General features: G+C 41.5%; 2 protein-coding genes across 8 annotated transcripts in view; both read right to left on the reverse strand.

The window, feature by feature from the left end:
- Positions 1 to 255: 255 nt before the first annotated feature.
- CSF2RB (colony stimulating factor 2 receptor subunit beta) lies at positions 256 to 13940 on the reverse strand. The gene is made up of 14 exons (XM_014885316.2): positions 13730 to 13940; positions 12727 to 13008; positions 10716 to 10845; positions 8539 to 8723; positions 8064 to 8212; positions 7020 to 7191; positions 6797 to 6929; positions 6537 to 6697; positions 5510 to 5655; positions 5235 to 5409; positions 4159 to 4249; positions 3816 to 3885; positions 2927 to 3030; positions 256 to 2664 (listed from the first exon to the last, which is right to left on the reverse strand). The coding sequence occupies exons 2-14, from the start codon at positions 12794 to 12796 to the stop codon at positions 1461 to 1463; spliced, it is 2790 nt and encodes a 929-aa protein (XP_014740802.2). The 5' UTR covers positions 12797 to 13008; positions 13730 to 13940; the 3' UTR covers positions 256 to 1460.
- A 1473-nt stretch (positions 13941 to 15413) lies between these two features.
- NCF4 (neutrophil cytosolic factor 4) overlaps positions 15414 to 22599 on the reverse strand; it is a 76986-nt gene continuing 69800 nt past the window's right edge. For all 7 annotated transcript variants that reach the window (XM_088165349.1, XM_088165347.1, XM_014885318.2 and 4 more), the window contains 8 exons: positions 22406 to 22476; positions 20926 to 21053; positions 19889 to 19946; positions 18211 to 18309; positions 17339 to 17469; positions 17180 to 17245; positions 16179 to 16403; positions 15414 to 15831 (listed from right to left, as the gene is read on the reverse strand). In XM_088165349.1, coding sequence (XP_088021475.1) covers positions 15822 to 15831; positions 16179 to 16403; positions 17180 to 17245; positions 17339 to 17469; positions 18211 to 18309; positions 19889 to 19946; positions 20926 to 21053; positions 22406 to 22476 — 788 coding nt within the window. In that variant the 3' untranslated portion in view covers positions 15414 to 15821. The remainder of the gene's footprint in view (positions 15832 to 16178; positions 16404 to 17179; positions 17246 to 17338; positions 17470 to 18210; positions 18310 to 19888; positions 19947 to 20925; positions 21054 to 22405; positions 22477 to 22599) is intronic.

Here is a 22599-nt window from a genome sequence, read left to right on the forward strand (position 1 = left end):
TCTGCTGAGAAGAGCACCAAGTTCAATTTGCACAACTTTCAGATTTAAAATAGTATTTACAAGGATTAAATTCTCAAAAGCCCAAATGATTTTACTCTAATTTCTGAATCAGCACTGTCCCATTAACCCAGCAGGAGGAGTAGGGTGGCACAAACACAGACCTCATTTTCTCAGTCAAGTAATACAGCAAAGTCAGGAGAAAATGTCCTACCTCACATATGGCATAGCTGAATCCATAGAATTTTTGAGACCTGATTAAATGAGCTAAAAGTAATTTTATTGCAAACACAATATTTTTAACATATGAAATTAAATACTTACAGGAAGAAATAATATATTTATTAATACAGATTTTATATTTGAAAAACATATGGGTTTTTGGAAGTCAAGTCCACCTTCAGGTCTGAAACCGAAGCCTTTTCACTGATAACAGAGTAGCAGCTCTGAACAAATGCTTGTACCTTGCACCACTTTCCATACAGCAAAACTGAGAAAAAAGGGCTCCTCTTTCTCAACTCTCATGATTTAAGGGAAAAAAAAAAAACAAACTAAGAATCAATTACTCGTTAGGATAAAGTATATAATGTATAAACAGTCAATAAACCTGAAAGAAAATCATATAGTACTTCAACACTTAGAAATAGAAGAACTCCAGGAGTTCCAGGCTTGTGCACCTCCCCAGCATCTCTTACCTGCCGTTTTCTGCTCTCTGCCCCATCCCTCTCACTGAACCTTAGGAGCCCCTGGGTTTTCTTTCAGTAACATTTCTTCTTCCAAATGGTTCTCTACAACTTGCTTTATTGTATCCCAGTAATGTTTCCTTCTTATCCTTTGAATCCACCATCATATACTGCCCAATAACATTTAGAAAGTTTTCCTGGTTTTCAACAACTTTTTTTCTTATTTTTTATTTATGCTTCTATAACTCTCTAGGATTTTTTTCACCTTAAACAATACCTATTTCATGCCATCATGGAAAGGCAGAGATATAGAAGTTCCTTGGTGACTTTTAGAGCTATTTTACAAGTGCACAGAAATTAAACAAAATTGCTTTTAAGGATAGAACTTTTCTTTCCAAGGTTTCCAAGCTTGTCTTCTTCTGATAGCCTTTCAAGCTGTTAAGTCTGCATTTCCTGCCACGAGTTTTGCCAGGCAATCTGATATAATTGCAAGATGATTGTGATGTATTACAGGATCATGAGGAGGATAAACTGTCCATCATGGATAAGCCAAGAAGTTTGAAAAACACTAAAGGGCAATATTTGTGTTGTCTTTCATGCCAAATTTGAGAAGACCAGAGAATAATATTCAGCTACTTCAAGTATTTTAACACGTTGGACTGGAAGCTTGAAAATGGAACTGGTGTTTATTTGTTCCTAGTTTTGAGGGTTCATTTTCACCAGACAGTTGCAACCTCTTTCAGTTACCAGTCTTTTTGGTATTCATTAATATTTATCCATTTAACAGATTTCTTTGATCCTCAGAGATTGCTGCCAGGAAAAGTAATCATCTGATTTCATGTTTTTGAATAGCTGAATGGCCTGTATTTTCTCCCTGTTCCATACATCCTTTTCCTTGCCCATGACGGATTCATCATCACATACAGGCTGCCCAAGTGTTGTCTCACCTTCAGAAAGTTTCTTGACTTGGTGGTTTTCCTGACTATTATCCATCTTCACAATGGATTTTAGGCTGTGGAAGCAATAGTCACCAACCTGGCAAAGGAAAACTGGCTCAGTGCTGTCAGGGTTTAACACCACCAAGTTACCTTCTGACAAAGGCTGCTTTCTAGGAACACCATTTTCCTTCTGTGAGACAGGCAGAGAAATCTTTGTGGGTTTTGAGTGTTCATGGAGACCTCCCGGCACAGTAAGGTAGTCGCCAAATGCATCCTGGTGCAATCCAGGAGATGAGGTTGGTGCTTGGCCTGAAGCCGGGATCATGACACCAGTTTTCCCCGGAGAACACTCCTGGCAAGAGTCGTCACTGGGATGCTGGGGCTCCTGTGAGCCACAGGGTGATTCCTCAGATGTGACAAGTGGAGGATGGGTGGAGGTGCTGACTGATGGCAGCAATGGGCTGTCTGTGGCAATGTACTCCGAGGGGCACAGCTGAGGAGATGTGGCACAGCTGAGACCCTTTGGAGAGTTCTGCTCTTCTGTTCCCTTGTTGGTGCCTTCCCCATAGGCTGGTGAGACCTGTGAGGCTTCTTCCTTGTCATTGAGGTACTGCATCATTTTCTTCTGATCTGGGAGCATGTCCTTTGGAGGAGCTGCTCCAGGCTGTTCTTGCCTCTGTGGGGCCTGGGGAGAGTCTTCCCTTGGGAGAATCACATACTGAAGGGAAACTGATTTCTTACTGAGTCCCACTGGGTCCATTTCCAGGGTCTGATGTATATCAGAGTGAGAGGACACCACTGGGCTGTACAAGTATGGACCATTGAAAGCAAAGCAAGGGATTGCTGTGTGGGAAGCAATACCTGCATCAGCACTGTTTCTCCTTGAAATGGGAAAGGAATGACAGGCACTCTGACTTGAGCAGGCAACTGGGGTGTGCTCTGACTCATTTAAAGCATGGTATGAGTTCTGTAGGTCCGGTGTAACAGGGAAAACATCTGTCTTCCTGGTCTGCCCTTCAGGGCACTCTGCCAAAGTCTTTGCCTGCCTGAATGTGGAAAAGTCAAAAGTTGCTCGTGAGAGAGATTGTTGTTTTAAACACAAAGCATAAACCAATCTTAGTCAAAAGCACACATAGCTACACATAGGCTTAGAAAAAATTTCTTGCCCTGTAATAAAAAATTGAATCTCCTCCTCAAAAGCAACTTGCATAGGATTTTTAGTGACAGAACATTTGATTATATTCTGCCATGATGCAGTGAGGTCTTAGAGACCATCCACAGTGTCAATATCATGTGCTGTTCACTCACCTGTCCACAACTTGAAGGAAGCTAGCCTGCTCCATCTTCTCTGAAAGGTTGTATTTGTTGAAGTCCAGCTGGTTGCTTGTTGGCCAACTTCCCAAATTTCCTTTCTGAAAATGAAAAAGCAGATATGACCAAAGAGCAGTATCTCACTGGCAGTAGAATCAGGAATTGTGCATTCCTTGTGGACAAAGAAAACAAATAGGAGAGCCTATAGCACCTGGTAACAGGGATGCAACTCTACTAATACAGCTCAAAGGTATGTTCTCCTCTCCAGAAGATGGTTTCTTCAAATCCATATTGCCTTACCACTGACCTAACTACAAGTACTCAGTGAGCCAACTAGGAAAGATGCCCTCCTAAACTTGTTATTTGTGAATAGAGGGCTTAAGGGATTTGATAGTAGGTGGTTGTCTTGGCCACAGTGATCGTGAAATGATTGAGTTTAAAATTTTCAGAGTAATGGGAAAAAAGAAAAAGGAACAGTAAAGTTGCTACTCTGGACTTCAAGAGAGCAAACTTCAAACTGTTCAGAGAGCTACTTGGCAGTGTCTCCTAGGAACCTGCTTTTGAGAGTTGGTGAGTCCATAAGTGCCGGGCAGGATTTAAGAGCCCCCTTTTAAAAGCACAGGAGCAGGAAATTTTAAAATAATGAAAATTTTTCTACACTGATTTTAAATCACAGTTTTGCTGACAAGCACAGCGCAAAGAGGTGTTTTGAATATAAGAGCACTGTTACGTTGAGTAGGACCAGAACTTCTCCTAAAATAAGTAATAGATAAATGAAGATATCTGTTCTTTGTGGAGTAGAAAATAAGAAGAGCTCTTAAGATTATTGGAAGTCCTGAAAAAGAAAGAGAAATAATGAATCCTTCAAGATACAGTTCCCTCTTACCCTCAGGTAGCTCTGGATCAGGAGACTCTTGCTGGGGTTCGGAATCTTTTCCTCCCACATTTTCTTCTTCCTGCAGCAAGAACACAGTTTTCAAGATTTGCTTCTCAACGTGGCTGCTACCAGAAAAGGCTGCACCCCATACACCTGCTCAGCACAGCGAGGCACAACCGAGGGAGGCACTGGCACAGCACCACCCAAAACTCTCTCCCTTGCACAGCCATGCACAAGGCTGCCCACCGAGCCCCATCTCCACACAGACCTGTCTCCTGGGGGACAAGAAGTGCCTCAGACTTTGTGCCACCCACACGGGCTGCCATGTCTCCATGTTGCAATGCAAGCCTACCTGAGGAAATACTTATAACTGCAATAAGCAGCTATCAGCAGGGCGATGATGAGAGCTGGGAGCGTCACCGGGAGAATCACAGGTGCCAGAACTGAAACAAAGAAAAGAGAAAAAGGTATCCACCTGCAGAGTGACTATTTCCTTCAACAGGCTTTTCACTCTGGCCACTATCTAGGGAATTTGATATGTGGAGGGGCAGGATCACAGGGCCTTCATACTGTTGGAATATCCTCCAAAGTGGGACAGCCAAATGTGACCTGAACAGCATCCTGACAAAAGGAGCTCATTGTTTCCTTTACTCATTCACTTCTTAGCTTTTACTGACATCAAAATTAGACATTTTAAGCTAATAAAAAACTGGTTATGAACCTTACCTCACAATGAGCAACAGGCATGACTTCAGACATCTTAAGTGTGCCTGACTCTGTAGTTCTGAGGAAATGGAGTCTCAGAGATTTTCTAAGAGCTCCCCCTGCTAACAGCCACAACAGCACACTAATTTCTTCCTGAATACACGCATCAAAATTTGCCCACAGTATAACCACTACAACCTTCCTCAGGACAAATCATGCAAGATCATATTACTTTGGGCAAAAGATTGTATGGTGGCAGACATTCTTCTTCTGAGTCCATAAACAGCAAAACCATGTAAAGATTTTATTTCCAGCAGACTCCATTGTACACAACCTTATAGTCACTCTGCAAATATAAAAGGCTGATGGCTTATGTTCTATCTTCCTAAAGTATCAGGCTCTTTAGTCACTGGCAGCAGAGTGGACTACTGGAATCAGAAAATGATGATAATCTTTTGGGCAGGATATCTTTGATTCATTCTCCACATGGAAAGCCAAATGGTTAGTTCTACTCACCTTATGAAGGCAAGTAAGAGAGAAGCTGAAAAGGTCATTCATTTCCTTCCCTAGCATTGCTGATGTACTGTAAGGATTCAGGCAAGGCAGCTGCCTTGGTAAGTGACTTCAGCTAGGCCATGGCTGAGGGAATGTGTTATACTAAAGAGCCATTCCAGCCATTAACAGTCCACCAAAACCTGACAGAAACAGCTGCATGAAAAGTACCATTCTCAGTCTTCCAGGCGAACTCCTCACTCCATTCACTCCACGGTCCCTCATATACTGGAGGCTTATTCACCCTTGCACGCATTTTCCCCCTATATTCTGTAGATGCTGCCAGCATCTGCAGGGTGAAGATGAAGGGAGGTTCATCATTGCTGATATTTAACTCCTGGAGAGTCTGAGGAAAAAAGAGGAGCACAAATGACAGAGGTGAGAAGAACTGTCTTTCCATTTGACCAGCAAAGAAATATCCGTGACTCTTGCAGTTTGTAAGTTACCTGTTCATATCGGTTGTTTTCCCAGTACTTGACTTGGTATCTCTGTGCTATGAAGCTGTAATTGAAATGGTGTTTGATCCACCTTAGTTCATACTCCTGGTTGTCTGTTGCTGTTACTGTCACATTTGCAGGCGGCAGCACCTGAACTGGAACACAATGAATGTCTCAGAGCACTTACCAACCTAGAGGTCCAGTGCTCGCTTTCCACGTTGTGAATCATTTCCAGGGACTGAAAACAAGGCTGTTTTGTGCAATGTATAATGGCTCAGCTTTTTAACACCTCTTAACTCACTTCATCTTCATTTTCTAGTCAAATACAACAGTAGACCACCAAATAACAGAAAACCCATGCCTGTGAATGCTGACAGCACTCCCTGAGTACAGAAAAGCAGCAAATCAATAGTTGAAGTACCTGTACTTGTCCACCACATTTCGAGAAAGTTTCAGCTCTCTTGGAGCTACCTCCTGATACTTTCACCCACTGCAGGAGCTGCCCTAGTTTTAGAGTTTGAAAACTCACCAAAATGTCTTCAGATGCATGTGGGCAGAGATGGCCTACCTGGTGCAACTCACTGGGCAAAGGATTCCTACCTCATCCAGTGTTCCAGGGGCCATTGCACAAACCCACAAGAACTCACTGGCTTCTTGAGAAATCAGATAGTGACACTCTCCTACTTGCCACAAACGCCTCTCACCACAGCCCCCTGTCACCTGGGACACTCATGAATGTGAATCACAGAGAAGTCAGCAGGGTGGCAAATGCTCACTGAGAAGCTCCAGGTCACAACCTGGATTTCTGCACAGCAGTTTCCATCACTGTCACCTTCCTCGGAGTAGCAAGTGCCACCGAGGAACTCCACAGCTACACCCCAGAGCTGACCTCATATAGTCCCTTTCTTCATCAGTGATTGTTTCTTCCATTTCCCACTCACCTTTCCTCATCATCACTGTCCTCAGCCCCACTTGCTCAGACAGGCATCTCTCCAAGAAACAAGAAGGAGAAGCAAGAAACAACACAGAAACTCACTGTTTTTGTAGGCTTCAATCAGCTTGTCCTCTGTCTTGGCCCGGACAGACACATGGTACTGGCTCTGGTTGCTGGAATTGTTAACAGGAATCTCACAGCTCTGGACCACATATGAGGTATGGGACAAAGGCTTCTCATGCACAGGAGAGCACTCCTCTTCTCTGAGGGGAAGAGAGAGGATGAATGGAAATTAGGAGAATGAGACAGGCAGAAGCCCCATGGGAGAGGCACAGACACACTGCCATGGGCAGAGCACACACTTTGATGCTGAGGTGGCCCTGAAGAACAAGCCAAAGAGGACAGAGGTGGTGATCACTTTCTTCACTTCCCAGCTGCATGTCAGACGATCTCCACCATTGTAGAAGCAGCGAAGGTTCCTGGGCTGAAGGCCACCTTCAGAGAACACAAGTGCAAGGTTAGTGCCAGGAAAGTCCTGGCCTCTCAGTTTCCAACCCTGCACAGCCCCACTCCATCCCATGTCACCTTCAGGGGTCTTCCACGACACCTCCATGCTCCACTGGCTGTACTGCCCAGAGAAACTGCTGGCCTGCCCTGGTCTGGCTCGCACACGGGCAACGTAGCTGCTCCCTGGGACCAGGTGCTCATGGCTGAGACTGCAATGTGTGGTGTTGGACAGCAAGAGCGAGACAGCTTCCTGTTGTAGGGGGAGAGGAGGGAGAGGAAGGGATGGAGGAAATTGGGACACAGGGGAGCGAAGAGGTGGAGGGAAGACAGGGAAAGAGTGAGAGGAGGAGTTGGCTGTCAGGCTACACCTCCAGCAGTCCCACAAGTGTGATGGTCCATGGTGCTTCCTCCCTGCCACACAAGAGGGGCTCCAGCGTGTGCTGCAGCACAACTCCAGAAGGCGAGGCATGGCCACTGTCAGGCACAATCTCCCCCCAAAACAGGTACCAAACTCCTGCAGCTTGCAAAGTCCAGTCTGTCCTCAGCTCCAGCTACACATGTTCATAACACTGCTCAGCACAGAATTTTGTGGGAATCTCGCCAAGAAAATTCCCTTAAAATCTAAAGATCAGGCTGACCAGGTACAGAACAGAAACATATGCAGATCTAGGGAAATGATAGGGCAAAGGATATGGATTCCCAAAAACTTAAAAATAAAGAAATAAGAAAAAAGAAAAACCCAAAACATATCTGTCTCGAAGGGGGAGCAACTTCAAATATGTTTTGCTGTTTTCCCTACATGATCCCACAGCTTCTTGTTAGAATGTGATTCAGTTCAGTTTAAGAGGGATTCAACTCCAACTCAAATCCAAGTACAGTGGCTGGGGGTTTCTTTGAGTGGAGAAGAGATCTTTGCATTCAGTTCAAGAAAAATGGTATTTCACTGACAAGTCACTTGCTAACAGAAATAGAGACCCTTCCACCTGACCCAAAAAACACTTTTATCTCTTCACAGTCTCTGAGAATGGAAAGACTATTCATTTGCACAACTTTTAGCACAGATTTTCAACTGCCCAAAATGGTGCAGCCTGAACCAGGACAGCTCAGCTCCTCTGCCCTTACCTCCCAGGACTCCCACTCCCGCTTGTAAGTGACTTCATAATCCAGTGCACTGCCCAACCCTTGGCTTCCATCAGCTCTTTTCCAGGTCAGCAGGAAGTGTCCTGATGTCATTAAGCTGACTGAGAGGTTTTGAGGTGGGAGGGGCTGAACTGGAAGGTGAAGGTACAATGCATGAGAGGAGATAATGAGGAAATGACACAAAAAGGGGAAGAAAACGTCTAGGTAAGCTTCCCCATTTCCAGAGTATCTTATCCTTGACACACCAAGTACCTCCTGCTTGACTACCTCCTGAGATGATACCAGGTCCAGCTGCTCTCAGAAACTTGCCTTCTCCTCTCCCTGCCCAACCCCCTCAATGTGGAACTCTGGCAGTTTTTACAATGGAAGAGAAATTCAATTCCAGATGAATGGCAAATACATTCTCAAAAATCCTTAAAATTCATTGGGAAACAAGAATTTGGCATTTAAGCCTTACCATTTTGGAAAAGATCAACATCCAGTTCTGTTTGAAGCACCTTTTTAGGTCTGAAGCCATAAGTATCTTCTACCCCAATTCCAAAATAGTCTGTAGTCCTGTGGCAGACCCAGTGCACATACACATCTGGAGTTTCCTGCAACTCATTTTCCATCTGGCGTTTGCAAAACATGTCCTTGTTCTTCCTGTGTACCGAGAAAGTGAGCCATAAAGATCTGGTCTGAAGACCTGTAGTTAGTGCAAAATTAAACACCTGAAACCAATTTAATCTCATCTTGTTATAAGTCATGAAGGCCTTTATATCCCCTTCTCACTGTTCCTATTAGTCCTAGTTTGCATCAATTAATATGACAAACATTTTTAACACCAGAATTTTTCCTTTAAATTTGCGTTTAAAAGTTGTGCTGCAGAATGTTACAGTGCCAGCTCATTTTTGTAACTTTTTAGCCTAGCTCTATGTAATCTCATATTTTTAGGTGAGAAATAGTATGATGAAAATTAATGTCATGTAAATGCACCTTTTACTCGGAGTTAAAGGCCATAAAATTTCTCATGATCCTAAGCTACCTGAAGACTTTCAGTTTGCAGTACCAGGAAAACACTTAGAAAAAGATTCTCAACCAAAATGTATTTTTGTATCCTTAGTAGTTCTGTTCTGCCAAGGGATCTTAAGTATTCATTAAAGATTTCATCCACAATGTAAATCATCCTTTCAGATGGCCTTTCTCCAGGCAAAGGAGCATCACGAAAATTAGAAACAATTTTTTAAACTAGGCAGGAGAGGATAATCTTCGTGTGGTTGCAGTAGCCTTAGCTGCTGGAGAGATACATTGGTTCTTTATGTACCCTGTGGAATTTTGTTTGTGTTTATGGCTTCATGCCCAGTGTATTATCTCGTTCCAGCTCAGATGAGAAATATTAAGTTGTGAATATTTAAGGCCAAATACTCTCTTCCAGGATAGGATGGAGTCTTCTAGCCAACTGTATGTCAGCAAGCATTATTCAGCACTATTGCTATTTTCATAGGTTGGGTATTAGCAAGGAAACCAGGGATATTGCTGAAATATGGATTGGACGCTGCAGTATGTCTGTAGTCTTAAGCAAAAGAGTCAGCCCAAAGGGTGTGAATCCCTGAAGTTATTTCTACCTACTCACCAGCATTACCTTACAGTTTGGAGTTTAGTCAACTATTCTTCATCTCTGAGCTGATCCTGTTTAATTGTTGGTCGTTTAGATTTCAGCTATGTGACTGCCCATGTTTAATACCTCCTTTTCTGATTAGCTCACCTCAGTTACTCTTCATGATCTACACACTTCGTCATGTAACAATGTCTCAGAAAATCCTCCAAAAGGCCAAGGAACTTTATATCATCTTTTCCCAGAAGTATTTAACTTCAAGGTCCTGCTCCAAAGTTCTTCCACTGTTTTCATCTGCTTTTAGGTTTATTAATTCCCTCTCGTTTGCAATAAAATCAAGAGTTCTTCCTCCTTCCTTTTCTTCCTGTCTCCCCAGACCCTAAATAATTTTATTCTCAACTATCTATCTTTACCTTCCTCTCTCCCTTAAGCATTTATCCATTTCTGTCCTTTCTTGTCCTCACCAACCATCCAGTCTGGTGATTTGGTTCCCTTTTGAAAAGGAAACAAATGTAACAGAGAGATACTGTCATAAACACACCAGTATCTCCGGGAGGAAAGCTGATGGCACAGATAGAGAATTTACCGGTCTTCTCTATCTCATAAACATACAGTCTACACGTATTTCTCAAAACTTATCAAAACCACACTCTCAGCGATGCTCCTAAATGAGCAAAATGACAGGGGAAATGTCTCCTCCCTTTAGAGTTTGCAAACAATACTCACACTTGTTCTGATACCTCCTTCTCCCCTAATGCTGATTATTAGCAGCCTATATGCCCCATCTTATTTCATATCTATGATCCTACAAACAAAATTAGGGAAAATAATTGTAAAGGTGATAAAAACAACTCTACTGGCATAGCCTATTCATTCATCTCTTCCTAGATGAGGCCTCAGGAGCAGGCAAAACTTTTGCTCAATTCAAAAAGAGAGGTGGATGTGCTTTCTAAAAACTTTCTTGCTTGTCCCCAGGATTCCAAGTTATGGCAAATTTCCCTTTGGACTTTTATCTAGCTCAGTACATTTCAGGTACTTACGTATTAATGTTATCCCTTTGGTAAAGAACCATACCAACGAGGTTATGAGCCTCTGAATGCTCCATCCATGTGCAAGTCACCTGTGAGTTGTAGTCATTGTAGCACTTCAAGCTTTTCATTGGGATACTCTCTGGGAAAGGAATTCAGGCAAAAAAGATGCAGTGATTAAAAATATAAATGTTGAGAGGTAACAGGAGGTACAGAATGGGTAAGGCACTGATAAATATACTCTCCTCTTGGCACCAGAAAATCACAGACTCATAGATATGTTTGGTTTGGAAGGAACCTTAAAGATCATGTAGTTCCAACCCTCCTGCCATGGGCAGGGACATCTTCCACTGCACCACTTTGCTCAGAGCCCCATTCAATCTGGCCCTGAACATCTCCAGGGATGGGGCATGACTCCATGGAAATATGTGCAGAGTTGTGACCATTCTGCACACCTCCACAGCACACAAGTGTCCAAGCCAAGCTACAACTAACAACAATTAAGTGAAACCTTTTTGCCTGCAAGGCATACAGCTCTAGCCAAGGTATCACTTTTCAAACACTGAGTATTTTCAAGGATTAGTAGATACCATGGTCAGCAGACATATGGTGATCATTTCCTCCTTATGTGTTGATATGTGAACTTTGCTACTAACGTCCTAGTAAAGTGTATAATGCTAGAAAGGGGTTTTTTTAAGTGAGATGCTCTGGGAATAGCCTTGTTATGACTCAGAAGAATGTCCAAACTAATTTGTTGGAACTGGATTTGTGATCCAGAGATGGTCAGACTTCTCATCAAGGGTATTTTTTTCTAAAGTTCACAACTGTGAAGCTGAAAAATACAGACTGCCTCTGGCACATGCACTATGAAGCAAGCTGCTTCCTTACCCTTCCTAATTTTCTGTGAAGGTAATACCCATGCTGAACTATTAGGATATTGCACCTTCAGATGACAAAGATGACAGTGTGCATACATGTGTGTGCTCTCTCAAATAATATTTCTTGATGAGAGCTGTAAACAGCTGGTTTGAAGGGCTTTTTACAGGAAAAAACCCATCAGAACAGAATGATGCTGTCTTAGCAGGCATAAGATGGACCTTACTTTGATCTACTGAAAACCAGTACAAAGTTCTACTGCATTTCTTGCATAACCAGAAAATGGAGCATCCCACATAGAAAAGGATGGTCTGAATGTGGGGCTAAGGCTCAGAATGCCAAGAACCCAGTCTGACCTACACAGTAACACATTTTCCCTCAGAGACCTCAAAGGAAGATATCTCGTAATTGATGCTGAGCCAGGCAGCACAACTCCTCCAGCTACTGCAGACATGAGGGGCACAATTCCTGACAACAGTCTTTTCCTGCTGTCTTTAGGATGGCTACAGGCCTGGTCTTGTGGCAGGTATGGTGTACCTCCTACTCCCAGCTGTGTTAAACCAAATTTGAGGGCAGGGGAGGACAGAGCATGGGGAGGAGAGGACCGGACAGGACAGGACCAGACAGGACAGGAGAAATAAGCTCTCATTTTGTAAGAAATGAAACTCAAGCAATGGATATGGCAGATGGTCTCTTTATCTGTCAGCTATTCCACAAGAAGAAAATCAGGTCATCTGCATTTTGCTCTTGGTAGCCCCCACCACACTGTCTTGTGTCTGGCCATGTGCCTCTACTCCTGTTCACTACCATCTGAATTATGCAGCCCTTCATTTTCCTCTGTTTTTACTAATTATCAGGGTCTATCCCTCCTTTCATTCACTCATTATCCAATCAACTTGTTCATCTCATCCATTTATACAATATTTCACCTGTCCATACCACCAATATACAACTGATTTGGCTGCACATGCTCCTGCTATATGCTGGTTTTGATCAGGATGTCTGTTCTCTTCCAGCTTAGAAAACAAGAGAAGGAAGCAGAAAAGCAATCAGAAAAGGAGGAAGAGCATTAGCTGAAAGAAGGAGATATATATAAAAGTAAAGGCAATAATGGAAGGATAAAAGAGAATATAAATTTGAATCTCACCTCGAATAGCTTGAACACGGAAGTCCAAATACAGATTCAGCAGCAGGATGAAAATCTCTTTCATGTTCATATTGTTTTTGGCACACAGGCTTGATCCTAACTCAGAATTTCGGGGTTTTCATTGCCCACTAGCTACTCCCTTGCCCTGCTTACTGTGAGCTGTTTGTTTTCGTTTCACATAAAGAGAAGTAAAACTGAATAAGGGAACTTCTTTAAGATCATGTTGAAGTGGCATTCAGGAAGAACTTCTACCAAGCATTTCTTGTAGAACAAAATCCACGTCTTCTCGTCGTGTGTAGTTGCAATGCAAGCAAAGAATGAAGTAAATATACGTTTCCAAGGAAGTTCAGAGATTCAGTCAGTTGAGTAGCAACAAGAAAAAATTCCTAATTTGTGATGAGAACTCATCCTTAAAATTAATTTCGTCCTTCTGTTCTTAATGCTTAAAGCCTTCCTAATGAACCACAACAGCGCTTAATTTCCTTAAAAATATTATCTCAACCACACAGTTCCTAGGAGCTATAGTGGTTGGATTTCCATATTCTTTCACTTTGAGAATTTCCTTCAACATACTACTTTTCCCCTCCCCCCCCAAACAGGTTGCAAATTGCAGACATAGTACCAAAGAAATTAATTTTTTTTTCTGGTGATTAGAAAGAGTGAAAGTAGATTGAGCAGTTCCAGAACCATGGACCACATTGTTCAATGCTGGAATTTAAGTCCTTTTGGCCATCTCTCATTGCTCTCTCAAAAATCATAATACACACACCTACCTCAGTATGTTACAGATCTGAGAATTTTTCTACTTTAGGGGAGCATGGAAAAATTCCTTTTAAATTCCTATTGACTTTTAGATTCCCAAATACCACTTCCTTGGACCAGAAACAACTGGCTGAGCCTTTGAATAATCATTGCAGCTAAAGAATCCCTCAGTAACTCACAAGTCCTTGTCTGAAAGCAGACTGCCATTATGCTTCCCCCTGACAGGAAGGCATTCCCTTACCTGAGCCAGGGGTGTCTGTGAGGCAGATGATTCAACCTCATGGGTGACTCTCCCTGTCCAGCCTCCCCCTGCAGCACCAGAATCCTCTGATGCAGAAATCGGCAAACTCACACTTGCCTAGAACTGGAGACAGAAATATAAACTAACCGCAGGATTTTCTTGGCAAGTAAGTCTTCAAAATAACTGCTACATCTTTTGTGAACCTCAAATGCCACTTTCAGAGAAGCTGACACCCCCCTTTCAAGGAAAGTCTGTGCAATTGCACAAAATAGGAAGTCTGTACTTCCTATTTTAGGCCCCAAAGCACGCACTTAGATGGGACTGTTAGGCTAACTGTGAAGGGAGGGAAAGGAAGTTTGTCATAGCCAATCTGTGTGTTAGCAATTACCAATCATGAGTCTTATGTATTTTAAGAAGAAAAGGACTGACTGCAGCAGAAGTAAGAAAGATGAAGAAAGAATTTTCTGTTTTTCACCCCAGTGCTGTTTCTTGCTTTACTCTAGACTAGACAATCTTCATGGCAGGAATCCCTCTGGAATTTTGTTTGTACATCTGTACTGGGGGAGAGTGAACTACCTTTATCTCTGTAACTCTTTGAGTAATATTTCTAAGTTTCACACATTTCAACAACAATTAATAATAAATTGTAAGTACTATAATACATAGAGCAAACATAGGAAAACTGGTGAGAGTAGTTGATCTGAAGTCATCTTACATCCAAGGCAGCCTGGTCTTTTAATCCACCCATAAAACTTAGCCTAGTAGCCTTCAAAAATAAACCTTAGGAAAGTTAGGCAGCTGTAAGGGAGAGACATGCTCAGGTTTGTGTTCTCAGGGATAAACTGTGGGGGCTCATACGAGTCCCCAGATACAGAATATAACTTCTAGAGTCTGTCTGTCCTACACTGCTACTCCACCTCTCAATCCCCATGGTACTAACCAAAACCAGTTAGCAGAGCTATTCTGTCATCAGAACTGCATCAATAAACAAGAAAAAAATAGTATAATGTGAATAAGGGAAACATGCAAAGCCAGACAAAGAATATGTGGAATATTTGGGGAAACTGTGTGTCAGAAGGTGTCCATATAAAACATGCAAACAGTTAGGGGTATATGTAACTTGGCTGCATGGGAAGAATTTATTTTGCATTGCAGTTTAAAGGCTGAGGGGGATCATCCTGCTCTGATTTTCAAAGGCGAGGTGTTTATGCTCTTCCAGCACCCTTATAAAAGAGGACAGTTGTTTCCCAGCAGACATTTTCCTTCCCTTTCCTTTCCCATTGGAAATGTTCCTCCATTTTGAGAGAGACACGCTGAGTTGCTGGTTAGATCACAGGACCTAGCTGTCAGTGAAAATCTCTGAGTGCTATTTGCTCTGTTGGACTCCAGGAAAAAGTAATAAAGAATCCTGCACATTAGAAGCTTTGCAGACCATACATGCCGTTAGGTTTCAAACTTACAATGTATTTTCTTATGGTATGACAACATGTAATATCACTGATACTATTACTTCATCTCCTTTCTCAACTGCATTGCTACAATGTTTCTGAAGAAGAATGTTACATTTTGTAATATTTTAGTAAAACTATGTCAACAAGTCCCCCTCCCAAAAAACCAAAAAATAACCAAAACAAACAAAAATAAACCACCAACAACAACAACAAAAAACACTTTTACAAAAAAATTTATGAAATAATATTCAACTTTATTTGTTGAAGAATCTGATACAATAATTTCTTGATAGCTCTACTTTGAAATGCAGAGTCAGAAAGCAGAAGATAGAGAAGAAATTGCTGTTTGAATAGATATCCTACACATTTTCCCAGAACATGAAAATAAGTAGACTGTACAATTATATAAAGGTCTACAAGGAACACCACAGATGTACTAGGTTTGATTCAGAGAATTTAATATTTTCCACTGGTCAGTGGAAAAGAAGAAAGTTAAGATGGGCTGCAATTTCTTCACTGAAATCAAAAAAAGTTTTCTTGATGCTCCTAGGACAAATTCTGAACACCCAGTCAGACTCCAACATGAGAGAAATAATTACATACTGGCACACAAACCTTCAGGTCAGCAAATGAAGATAAATTTATGGGAGCCTAGAAAAAAAAGAAAAGCTTATGAAGACATTATGAACTAATAATTAGTCTTGAGAGTGAGAACAGAGACTAGAGCAGGTCTGGGGGCTCAGGAGACATCTATTGCAGGCTGACACTGATAAGCTTTGTGAACATGGCCCATGATTTTATTTCTCTATTCCTCACCTTCTCTGGTCTCTATGTAGATGTCTCTATTGCTAATGAGTGTTAAAAAGCTGAAGAAGTTAACTAAGTACAGATTTTACAGAGAAAAATAATATATTACTAAAAATTACTCATTTCAAGGACACTTCAAAGACATATTGAAGGAAACTGCCTGCAGAGAGGGATATTTATATAGCACTTACCCTGCTCCTACTGTTTGAGTAGCTCCTGTTCCTGGGCTGGTGTTGTAGACACCCAAGTCATCTTTGTGAGTGATGTGCAACTTCCAAGGAAAAAAGTGCTTCTCAGAGGGACTTCTTCTGCTCTGAGACACCATGAGTTCAACATCCTGATCCGAGAGCAAGCGGATCAGATCGCCATCGGGGTCCCGGTAATTCAAAACAATGTCATCCTGGTTAAACTCCTGCCTGGGAGAAAAGAAATGGATTGATCCCCAGAAATCAAGGAATGCCTGGGAGGTGCTGCATGATGAACAATATACTGACAATCTAATTAATTTTGATAAAAGCCGCACAAAGCCTTGAGCATCTTGGCTTTCTTGATACAGCTAGTACTAGAAATCATATAGCCACATTCATGCTGTGTTGTGTTTAAGCTAAGAAATCTATCAGAACCAAGAACCATTTCCAGTAACACCACATAAATGGCACAATTAATCTGTGTGTTTGATAGAATTACCATGCAAAACAGCTGACTGTTGTTACTACCCCCTTTTGCCTACTTATTTTTGCTCTTTCTGAGGAGTGCAAGAGTATTAGAACAGGTGTTCTATTACCAATATTTAACGTTCTAAATTGTTGATGTTAAACACCAGATTAATCTAGTTTAACACTAGTTTAGCAATTGTTAGAAGGCCATGTCCTACATCTTGAAGAAATGTACTAGTCAAAAGATGCTTTTATGGGGGTATTACTCCTATCTTAGTACAAGAAATGGGAATTTCTACCCATCACAATTGAGTCAGAGGTGTGTGTCATTCCTTACTCACTGACAGTCTCAAGAAGGACTAGTGTCTACATATATGGCCCTGGGCCAAGTCAAAGTGCAACTTCTTCAAAACACTTGAAAAGTATTTAATACACAAAATATGGTGATGACCAAGTAGAATGTGGAAAATCTCAAACTGGAATGAACCTGACAAATGTTTAAGTATCAAATATACAACCAAGTGCTTGCATTGTACCTCATCAATTCCATTAGATCTTTGAATGATGGAATGCTGCTCAGATCTTCTTCCACTGAGATATCTCTGTGTATAGAACACATCTAATCATTACATATCGTGACAAGAGAATTGTTGGTGTTTCTTCAGCAGTAAGCTACAAGAGTATTTTGTTACTACCTGATAGTGCTCACAGTCCCATCATAGTAATAACAGCGAACTTTATTAACTGTGTCTTCCTGCTGTGGTAAATCTTTTATGATCTTCACAAAAGCACATGGGAAAATCCCAGTGGCACCATCAGCAGTTCCCTGGAATGACAGGAAATGTTAGAATCAAGAAAACCATGCCATTTTGGCCACATGCAATAGGTTCTGGAATTAAATTACTTTACATAGAAACAACAGTAAGAATTTTTCCACTATAATCAAGAAAATAAATTCTATGGAAGTGACCTGATGGCACCCCTACAAAAAGATTATAGAATTACATAGTCAAATACCAGACAGAGGAGTGAAACAGTGTGTAAAAAATTAAAGTCAGACGGTTAGCAAGGAAGGCTGTGGTGTTTGAACAAGCAGAGATATCATATCAGCAAACACACAGTATGTTCCCCTCATCCTATTTTCAGAACACTGCTGCATTACCCAAGTTCTCTCTAATCAGGCTGACGTGTGTTGTGGTATGAGGCATGAAGCATACATCAACTCACCCTGAGGCAAGAAAACAATTAATCGCTGAAATGGAGTTTCCATCTCCTTTCTGTGGCCTTTCTGTGTTCTAGTCACTTCCAAAGAATTTAAAAACATTCCAGCAGAAGCAAATGCAAATAAAAACTGAAGTCTGGAGGGCAGAAAATTTGTAAGCTAAAAACCATCAAGCAACCAAACAATTACTAATTTGGAATCTAGGATTTATTCTTGACAAGAAGACCTGGTTATGATACAGTTTCTCCTTGAGAGGAAGAGGCAGGTCACAAGGATCAGGAGAGCCCTTTCTACTCATATATTTCAAGGTATGCTAATAATTCAGTACTGCTTTTGCAGTCTTACCTCCAGCCAGTCTTTGTTTACTTTGCTGAGGAGATAGATCAAATCTCCCTTCTTGAAGCTGAGTTCCAGTTTATTGGTTCCAGGAAAATCAAACAGTGCCTGTGGAAAGTAATAACCTCAAAATTAATTCACAGAATTACAAAAGCAAATCTTTCTGTTGTGTTCTTCAAGAGAAAGCATAAAGCAGCAAGACAGTGTGCACTTTGTCATCGCATATGCATTTCTGGGATAAGGTCACGTATATTGGACCTTAGTCTGCAGTTCTCACAATCTCTTCTCCTGCTCAGCACACACAAAACTGCTTTGAAGAAGCAGTGAAAGCACTAGGATAAACATGGCCCTGAGAGAGCTACATACTAACATTCTTAAGGGGGCAGAACACTGAGCACTAGAGAAATAAATATACATAAGTTGAAAGCACTTAAGAGCAAGTAAGACAACAGAGCTGAAGCCAACTGACAGCTTGAAATCCTGAGAATTGAAAAAATGTATTATTTCTCGTTGCAGCTTTACAGCTTTTAGATTTGCTGCAAAATATCGCAAAGAGCCTTTTAAAATTGCAGAAATGTTGTGTCTTAATTCGAGGGTAACTAACTGTTGCTTTTACATCTAGCTTTCAGGTCTGTATGCTGAACTGGGAGATTTGGGAAAGCCTGGGAAATTGATGTGTTGTTAAAATGGAACTTAGATGCCCTCTTCAGGGAAAAAAAAAAAAAAAAAAAAAGGAGACAAATACATGCTACCACCCTAACAAAAGGTTGGATAGTTGAAGTGGCTGAGTTATCAGAAATTTATATCTTCCCCATTGTCCTTAGAGAACATGGTACCCATTTAAATAGAGGAGAAAAAATGAAAAGGTGTTCTTTATTCCGTGTTGCAATGGTTCTTTTGGTCTTGTTAATGCTAAGAGTCCTCTTAATAAAAGAAACAAACAAAACAATGGCTACTGTTGTGCTGGTGTTTCATATGTCTGCTTAATAGCTCTTTCAAAAGCCTTTTTTCACCAATTGAAAAGTTCTGATAGGTATATTCAATATTAATAAATTAATAGATTCAACCCAAGAGATATGACTGTTCCAAGACCTGTCATTCTCTGTGTAAAGAACAAAACCAACAAACCTCAAAGCAGATGCATGGGGTTTTTAATCTTATATGGCAAAGTCACATGTTTCAGGAAGCAAGACCCTGCTCAGACAAATACTGGTTTCAAAGCAGGCTCATACGCTTAAAACTGAGCAAATATGCCCCAAAAGACAAGAGTATGGGCATTTTTCAGTAGAACATTTATGTTACAGAAAATACGAAGATGCCTCACCTGCAAAGTTTTTAAACATATGCTGAAGTCAATGAAGTTGAGGCTTATGCCTGCTTTAGATTTAACTTATGGCTAGCACTATGCAAATGGGGACCATTTGGCAGTAAGCTGTACATGTCTCCGTTTCGAATCTCCTGTCATTCTTATTTCACCATGGACTTTCTTATTACTCAAGTGATGAGGAACAGAACACCTCTTTCCGTCCTTTGTTTCATTCCCTGTTGTTAAAATCAATTGTTCTTCTCTGTTGATTTCACTTTCTTCCCCTACACTCTAATTGAAAAAGGCAACTTGATGGATGAGGTAGCAAAGAAAAACAGAGTTTAATCTCCTGTCCTATGACAGGTTGTGCAGAGTACTCACCTCAGCCCGCGGAGCTGCCGTGCGGTCAAAAATAGGCACCTGATCTGAAATGCTCTTACTGCAAAGAAATGAGACAACAGGGAGGTAAACATCCTTCTAGGTCATTAAAAATGCTACACAGTCAGTAGTGCAGTGTCTGTGTTTTTACTGTTTAAGGGGCATGTAAGCCACAGATCACTGGAGAAACTGTATGGGAATCTGTGTGCAGCACTGAAGTAAATAAATTCGGATGCAACAACACTGTCCTAGTTCTCTTGGTTTCAGTGCAGAGCAGCAGCAATCTGATGGTGTCTGCTGCTGAGAACAGATGGAATTTTCAATACAGTCAGTATTCTGGACCTCTCTTCCACAGCACTGTTCAGTCCCCCTACTCTGCCTTCTGGGCATCATTGTTTCTAGCATTTATAGCATTTAGTTCAAACTCTGCCATCATGTACACATGCAGTTTTTGCACTGTTTGAGGTAGGTGAAAAGGAAGCGAGTCCATCTTTAGAATGCTGAAAGGAGAATTAATTTATCTCAAGGGTAATGAAGGATGAGGTCTACTTAGCAGTTCTCCAAAGGGGTGTCAATGCTGCTACGTAGGACAGGCCCCTGTTTAGACAACAGACAGGAACAAATTAAGTATTCAGTTTCATTTAGTGTCTGAATCAGATCTCACTGAATTCAGTGCCAAAACTCACATTGACTTCAGCGGTGTAAGCCTATGTCCTTAAGCTTGGCCTGTATACTCTGCACATTGTAATAGAGATTACCAAGAAATATAGGCAGATAGAGATGGACAGTATCTTTAAAAAGCAAGATATACTCTCATTTTGGAATTTTCCTTTAATGCAAGTACCACATCCACTTCAGAAATCTGAGATTACTGAAAACAAGAAATACTCTGCGTTCATTCCACCACAAAGACCCTCATAATTAGGGATTCATGGATTCACTTGGAAAACACAGTGGTGATCCTCATCTCTCTCCCCCCACAAAACTGGACAGCATCTCTTACATCAAGCAATGCTGAAAAAAACATGTCAATCACTTACACTCGGCGTGTCCGTGGGCGAAGCCGTCTCAGTCTGTGAGGCACCTGCTCACCATCAAAGGTTGAGTGGTAGAAGAACAGCCTTACATCCTCATCCATCAACACCCAAGCAGGGAGGCAGAGTAGGTTCTGTGCCAAGAGCAAGCAGGAAGCAGAGTGTAACAGTGGGAGAGACCAATTCTCTATTTATTTACATGTTACAAATATGCCTCTCTGACCTACAGGATCACGAAGGATATTCATTACTGCCAGAAATCTCCCTCCTCTCCCTTCTCACTCAGCAGGACACAGCTGAACAGCTGACAGTCTCTCCTCTTTATTCCTGGAGTTGGCCAATGTATTGCTTCACTCTTTTTGTACCTGATTTACTGCAGGAATAAATTGCTTTTGGTGTTTCTCTTCAGAACTGAAGAGAAATGAATTACTGTGGAAAGAAGGCAATCTTAAGTAGTGGAAGTCTTGGCCAGTGTTTCAGACTTTTACTGAGTTGAAGTTCAGGCCTTCAGTCAACCTGCACACCAAAGAGATCTCTCCTTGTTCTATTCTGCATCTTCACTGTAGTTCAGGTACTCTCAGATGCTTACCTGTCCTGATTCTGGGTGTGACAGAGTTCCGTTTTCTTCTCAGTAGCTGGTAAGGTGCTGTGTGTTGGATTTAGCATGAGAATAAAGTTGATAACGAACTAGTGGCTTACTTAGTCCAAGCCAAGGGCTTTTCTGTTTCCCAAGTCCTGCCAGTGAGGAGCTGAACAAGAAGTCAGGAGGGAGCATGGCCAGGACAGCTGGTCCAAACTAGCCAAAGGGATATTCCATGCCATAGGACATCATGCCCAGTATGTAACTGGAAGGAATTACCCAGGAACCACTGATCACTGCTCAGTGGACTGGCTGGGCATCAGTCAGCAGGTGGTGAGCAATTGTATTGTGCATCATTTGTTTGTTTTCTTTAGTTTTATTTCTCTCTGTCTTTTTCTTTTGTCTCCCTTCTAATTACAATGATGTATTAGTATTGTATTTTGCTTTATTTCAATTATTAACCTGTTTTTATCTCATCCCATGGGTTTTACCATTTCCCAATTGTCCTCCCCATTCTGTGGCACTTAGATGGTGGGTGGGGTTAAAGCACAACCCACACACCCACTCCTAATCCCTTAGGTGCACACACCAATTCTGTATTCATGCAACACCTGAGGATTCATCATTTCCTCGTACATCTTGGGGGTTTCTGGTAAGGTTCTCTGCTGTATATGAAGACAGAGAGTGAGCCTTTGTGAACTGCATACTCCAGCAAATCCTACAGTCTGAACAACGCGGGGAGGAGGACTTCAGGTTGTACCACAGTGTGGGCACTGTGTCTTCAGGAAAGCAGTACAGAGAGAAGCAGATACTTGGAACTCTAACAGTACTGTCTGTCTTAGCTGTTTTCAATAGCTAAGTATCTTCAGCCACCAATGCATTCTTCAGTTTAAAATTAAGTTTTACCTTTATGTAGACATTTAGGATAGGAATCCTGCTCTCAGCAATTTCCCTTTTGGCACCAACAAAAACTTTTCCTGGAAAATATAAAACCTGTGACAGTTACTAAAGGAAAAAAAAAATAAAAGAGGCTGTCAGAGAAATGAAGCAATCAGAAGGAAGTAGAAGCTAAAAAAATTACGTATTTTCTAAAGGATTTA

Source organism: Sturnus vulgaris, chromosome 5 (genome assembly GCF_052056855.1).
Source record: "Sturnus vulgaris isolate bStuVul1 chromosome 5, bStuVul1.hap1, whole genome shotgun sequence".
In the NCBI taxonomy this organism is placed as follows: domain Eukaryota; kingdom Metazoa; phylum Chordata; class Aves; order Passeriformes; family Sturnidae; genus Sturnus; species Sturnus vulgaris.